The following is a 6,308-nucleotide window of genomic DNA, read 5'->3' as shown; positions in this document are numbered from 1 at the left end:
CCACAGCTCCTGGAGGACGCGTTAACAACCCGTAGCTCCGACTGTCAGTCGCGAAGCTGCACACGGCCAGCTGCTTGCAAAGAAATCCCTCATATCAAACGTTCAAACCTGAATGCTGTAGGCTACAAGAATGTAGCCGCGGTACTCTCGCGAAGCAAGAAGATGAAAAGGAACCGATCCACTAATGACGCCGGCCTATGTAGCCGTAGTCACGTGGGTCACAGGTGACTTTGTTGTTATTAGGTACTCGAACTGCGCATGCGTGCGATGGACATATCCAGTGCTGAAAGCACCGCCTCTGGCAGTCAGTAGGGACGAAATAGAACTAAAGTTTTTTCTTCATATCAATTGAAACCACAGTTTTTTTAGACCCATTACAGTATTTTTTTGGTTTCTAGATCTGATTACCCCAAGCTATTTATTCAATGTCATCATTAGCATGTGGACTATTATCCCAACATTTGTAGCCTGCAAGATGGTTTTCAGTATTCGGTCTAGAGAATATTTTATGATGTACATTTACAGTCCACTTTAGAGCCGTCTGATGATACAGTATATGACATCTTGATGGTCAAAGCTAGTTATGTGCATTTATTTACATTAGATCAGAGATAAAAAAATCTTATAATAACATTTTGTTGCGTCATTTAAAATGATCTGACGTATGAGTTTAAGGCTCACAATGTGAATCAACACTTTTTTTCTTCCTGAAAGCACTAACGTGTTCAGTGTCCCCTCCTCTCTTTTCGTTGAGAGCCCCCTCACTGGAGTAGAGTTCAGTTGCGGACTTTGACAGAGCTTCAGTCACACGCACCATGAAGACCTCTATCTTGATAACAGCTTTAAGTCTCTGCAGTTTTTGTAAGTACTGCCTTTGAATTACTCTCAATGGCATGTATATATTTGGTGATTTGAGTCCACTTGTTTAAATCCAAATGTACTTTTTCATTGAAAAGTCCCTTTTTGTTTCAGGCTCGACTTCTGTCCCGGTTTCTGTGGAGGTCCAGCCTGGTGAAGATGCCACACTGACGTGCGCCAACATTTCCAAATTTGACACCAATACATACTGGTTCAGACTGGTGAACAGAACCCAGGTCAGCTGTGTCGCCGTGATGATCAATTCTTACAGCGAGGTTTCCTACTGTGATGGAGTTCAAAAATCTAAATTTGAGATGACATCCAACACCTCCAACCTCTTTCTCGAAATCAAACTAGTGGATATATCTGACTCTGGACTTTACTTCTGTGGATTTAACATAGCTGGGATTCTGTATTTCAACACGGCACGTTTGAGCATTGCAGGTAGGATTGATAAAAAAAATGTCTCTGTTGTTATCCTGCTTAAAACCACCTGCAAGTGGCTTTTATCATTTTGATGTAGACTAAATATATCTTTATTTTTTCAAAAGGTAGCGATGAGCAACATGTTGACATGGATATTAAGTTTAAAAGTAAGATTATTGTAAAGTTTTCTATTAATGCGCAGATTATCTAATGTTTCAAGGTAAAAAAGTTTAGCTGAATTTATTTTTCTCCGTTTAAATGTATTTCTTGATCTTTCTTGTAGAGTCGGATGAAATAGCAGCACTGACGAGTGTGATGCTGAGCGTTCTGACTGTTCTCCTTATCATAGTCATTATTGGTCTGGTGGTTCAAAACAGGAAGCTTCAAACAGGTACAGAGCTAATGTGTCTATTTTAAATTTAAATGTGTTGCTATTGGAAATTATTTTGTGTTTAATAGACAAATCGATTGAATCAGTTTGAATCAGCTCTGAGCATGGAACACATGCAGTGGCACACCCTTTATTGGAAGTAGAAAGGTTAACAGTTCTTTGGACGTCAAGCCCCAAAAGGCTTTGATTCAAGCTTCATCAAGAGCGTTTTTCGTTGATTTTGGTTAGCATCTCTGCACACAGTGGCTTATCTAATATTTGTATTAGAGCATAAGCATTTAGAGAGGCCTCATGATATGATTTCCTCATTTAATTCCAACTTCCGTCTTTTAATATTTCAACTTTTTCCTCTCAAAATGTACTACTTTTGACTTTAGGAATGACTGAGAACAGTTAGAAGATTCAGAATGTCTTTAACATGAGTGATAAGTCCATTGATATCTGCAAAGCCGGATTAGTACCTCCAGGGGCCCTTGGGCACTGAGAACTCATGGGCCCCCCCCAACCCACGTACCAACAAGTAACACCACGCCTACCCAATCCTACCAACATGACCAATATTTAGAATTTTCAGTCAATCTGGCATGTCAAATCGCACACCTATTTCTCAAAAGCAGGGACGCAGCCACATAGTTCAACCAAAGTAGGTCTAGCCCCAGGGGCGGACTGGCCATCGGGACGAATCCCGATGGGCCGGTACTGAAGTGGGCTGGTCGGACGATGGCCGGCGGGTAACCGGCCAGGGCTCGACATTATAAATGGCCCGCTGGCCCGGAAGCACAATTTAGACACCCCGGGCCAGCATAACGTACTTTCCAATTGCCCGCTCGGGCCACTAAAAATATTGCTTTAAAAAAATTGTCCTGTGGTATTGGTATTTTGACTAGCAATTTAGTTAAATTGTTTCGTTTATCAACACTACAAAATAGCGTTCCGTGAGTCGGTTGTCGTTGTTGGGTGAAAAGCAAACAGCTGTTTGCTGCGGAGCGCAGCGCGAGCAGGCTCCCGTGAGCGGGAGCGCGTTCCTTAACTACAGACTATCGCGCCACCTAACCATTCGCCAAAATGTTTTTAATACCAGCGGTAACCGGCCAAGCGCCGGGCAAAAAACAAAATAAAAGAAAGTCACCGGAGGAGTTAAAGGAGAGTGACAGGGAGCATGAGAAGAGGGAGAGAAAGTTTCAGCCAGCTTGATCGATGGAGTTGGCTTCTAGTGGTGCAGTGACGCGTACTAAAACCCTTAATCTATCGATTAGATTTATGATTCGAAAATTATAAAAGTAGTGAAGACATGTGGACATTATCCGGCTGAACAAAACGTGCATTTATCAAAAAGGTTTGTTTTCCACAGACCTTATTTCCAGCTATTTTCCAAAACCCTGTGGAGAAATCCCATTGCTTTTTGTCGAGGGAACCAGCAGCTTACTTCCTGGTTTTAGGACGCGTCACTGCACCTCTCAATTTAATGCCAATATAAACAAGGTCTTCTGTCGGCTCTGTACATCAATGCCGACCTATGCTGACAAGTAAGTGAAGAGTAGACAATATAAAAGTATTGGCTAAAGGGAAATGTCCCAGCAGTTTAGGATAATGAAGGTTCTAATCAAATCAATTACATAGCCATTACATGTCTACATGTAACTCCTAATGACAGGAAGGCAGAAAGTGCATTCTAAAAATAATAATACTCATAATAATAGCCGACATTTTTTAACAATGACCACAATGTCATTATTTTAATAAACCAAATATGAACAATTGAGGAAAATGAGGAAGAACTGATTATTCAAATGTTGTAGTACAAGTAGTAATGTAGTTAGTTCATAAATTACTATTGCAACAAATGTGTTAATTGTCTTCATTATTAGTGGATTTTTTTTTTGGACGAATGCTCCGGGCCAGTGGTTACAATGGTGGGGCCAGTGATAATACAAGTCCAAGGGCCGTTGGACTTACCCTTAATGTCTACCTTTGCGGTAAGTCACGGCGGTATACCGAAGTGGGCCGGTCGGGAGTCCCGGGCTGATTTGTAGTCCCAGTCCGCCCCTGTCTAGCCCAGGCATCCTCAAAGTTCGGACTCCGGTCCGGATCCGGACCGAACCACAACTGTCCTCTGGACTCTGAGCAAATTATACTTTTCATATGTGTTATCTGCGAGACATCGCCACAACGCAACGAGTCAAAATGTTCCGCTATGTCCAACAACAAACAGCGCTCTGCATGTCCGACTGTTCCACTGTCTGTGTGTGTCTGTCAACGCATTGGTCCAATTACATTCAGCATCCCGTCAGCGTTTTTTTCCCCCACCAACAGTCTGCGAATCAGACGCACAGTAGGGCGGGTCTTCGCGGAATGCGGGTGGGAAAAATGCGTGTGTTTAAAAAAAAAAAGTCAGAGCGAGAGTTAACAGCTCAGCTAGTTGCATCTGTACTGTAGCTTGTAGCCTAGTTTCACCTACTGGGGTGGCATGGGGGGGCAACTGCTACCCTCAAAATAGGCCTTGCAACCCCAGCTGCCACCCCAGTTGGCAGCTTTGTTTTGAAAGAAAAGTTGTGGCTCATCGGACATTTATGAGAGAAAGTCTCTAATGTACGAGTGCAAGTGAATGCAGAACAAGACGCACGCCTTGTAACCCCTCCCCCGGCCCTGGCGCGAGCGTGGAAATATGATAGGCGGCAATTTCATTTGAACGATACGGCGCAAAACGAGAAACATTCCCAAGTACTGAAGGAATGAGGTATTTGCGGTCTGCAATGACAGAGAAGAGCCTGTCAGGTTGGCTGTACTCAGCATTGAATCAAAACGCACTAAAGCTGTTGATCTTAATACGTTTGTGAGGCATTTTGCTGAAAAAGATGGTAATCGCCGCATTCAGCTGTAATAGACATGTCAACTTGATGCTCTGCTCACGGATGAGCATACAAAACTGTTAAAATGATGACCTTACGTGTGTAAATATATGTCTTTCTTTGTCGGGGTCTGCCCCCAAAAAACAGTTTTAAGTCCTGAGAAAGTCAAATAAGACGGTGTGTAAAACTACACTGCCCAGCCAAAAAAAAGTAACCACTTTGATTGAACTAGGCCAGTAGGTAAGGGCTTTCCACTGGATAATAACTGAAGTATAAAAGAATGCATGACTGAAGTGATGGAGACCATGTTTGAAGGCAAACTAAAATATGAAATAACATGTCAAGCGAATCCCCCTCTCAGATTCCACAGCAACCAGAAGAACATAAATACTGGCTGGTGATTAGATTAATCAGCTTTGTGATGGAGTACAAAATGCACAGTGCATTTCCTTAGCTGTGGATGAGTCCACTGACAATGCTTAGTTGCTGGTGTTTGTGAGTTTTTATGATGAGGCAAAGGGTGAGTTTGTTGAAGATGTGTTGGACCTGACGAACCTCAGTGGACACACAAGGGGGCAAGACATTTATAAAGCAATAATGGGAATGCTGAATGAAAGAGGGTGCAGCTGCCTTTATTCATAACTGTGCAGCTCTTACACTGCGACTCTGAGGGATCAACTACAAACACAATAACAATGAAAACTGCTACATACAGATTATTTTTGTTTTTGCAACCTCGTGTTAAGAATCTTGTTGCAATTGTTTAAAAGTTTGAATGACCGTAATAAACGGACCTTTGTCTTATTGAAAAAAAAATGTTGGACCTTTAAGATTTGTATTTGAGTACCCCTGGCCTATACCATTACATCGCTTCGTTTTTCTTGCTTGAAAAAGACATTTCCATCAAGATAAGGTACATAGGAACCATCAATATGCATGAAATTAATTGTTTTATAACTAAACTGATCCAATATTTCCTCGTTTTAGCTCATAAAGAAGTACAGAATCCAGAGCAGAGTGAGGTAAGTGTGTTTTTTTATATTGTATTATAGAACCTGACTGAAAAGCATCTGACCTATATTGTATATTGCATAAACTGTTTTTATTGTAGTTTGTCTATTAGAAAGAACCCGTTTTTCTGCTCAGTTAATCATTTTCAAGAACAAATTCTAAGAGTCTAATAAAACAAATGTGAAAATTGTATTTGTAATGGTATTAAAGAGGTATCTCCCTCAGTGGGTTTTTATTAGGGAAGGTTAAATCATTCACAGTCACCACGTTAAGACTAATAATGTTTTTTTTTCACAGAATATGGACACTGGTGAAGACCTGAACTATGCAACAGTGAAATTTCAGCGAAAAGCAAGGAGAAGAGAGCCGGAGCATAATGTTATTTATGCTGCCACCAGATAAGAAGCAGCTGGAACTGATGCTGCTTTGGAGCTTTTGTGTGCATTTTTAAAAGGGTGGAATAACCAATCATGCTAAATATTACATTTTTCAATAAAATGTCCAATGTGCTTTTTAAAGTGCTTTTCCAATGCAGAGGTTGTTCTTTGTCCTCGTCAAAGTCTATTACGCAGAAACAAATATGCTATGAGAGTTAAGTTGAAGTTTGGGGTGGTGGTGATGCGTGGGAGGGAGGGGTTAGTGAGGTATCTTGTTTGACAGGAAGAGACAACACAGTGCGGTTTGAAAACTATGAAGAATGTTAGATTGAAGGTCTCTAAAAATAAGATCTGAAAGGAAGCACAAGATACTCGCTGAGAACTTTCAGAGACTCT

At 41.3% G+C, this 6,308-nt stretch overlaps 1 protein-coding gene across 2 annotated transcripts; it reads left to right on the top strand.

Annotated features, from left to right (window-relative positions):
* Positions 1 to 780: 780 nt before the first annotated feature.
* On the top strand, positions 781 to 5,995 carry LOC307034261 (uncharacterized protein). 2 transcript variants are annotated; one of them, XM_079673015.1, is made up of 6 exons: positions 781 to 861; positions 973 to 1,302; positions 1,410 to 1,451; positions 1,568 to 1,675; positions 5,512 to 5,546; positions 5,833 to 5,995. In XM_079673015.1, exons 1-6 carry the CDS (start codon positions 816 to 818, stop codon positions 5,935 to 5,937), a joined length of 666 nt encoding a protein of 221 aa, XP_079529141.1. In that variant the 5' UTR covers positions 781 to 815; the 3' UTR covers positions 5,938 to 5,995. The 2 variants fall into 2 exon arrangements, with proteins under 2 accessions (XP_079529141.1, XP_079529142.1); XM_079673016.1 differs by lacking the exon at positions 1,410 to 1,451.
* Positions 5,996 to 6,308: the final 313 nt, after the last annotated feature.

The sequence above is a fragment of the Notothenia rossii genome, assembly GCF_949606895.1.
Source record: "Notothenia rossii genome assembly, chromosome: 3".
In the NCBI taxonomy this organism is placed as follows: Eukaryota; Metazoa; Chordata; class Actinopteri; order Perciformes; family Nototheniidae; genus Notothenia; species Notothenia rossii.
The sequence above is the reverse complement of the archived record's forward strand: the minus strand, read 5'-3'. Positions and strand labels throughout refer to the sequence as shown.

Coding starts and splice junctions, on each gene's coding strand:
- LOC307034261 (XM_079673015.1), top strand. CDS start 816: ATGAAGACCTCTATCTTGATAACAGCTTTAAGTCTCTGCAGTTTTT. Junction 1,452..1,567: donor CATGGATATTAAGTTTAAAA/GTAAGATTATTG, acceptor TCTTTCTTGTAG/AGTCGGATGAAATAGCAGCA. Junction 1,676..5,511: donor AAACAGGAAGCTTCAAACAG/GTACAGAGCTAA, acceptor TCCTCGTTTTAG/CTCATAAAGAAGTACAGAAT.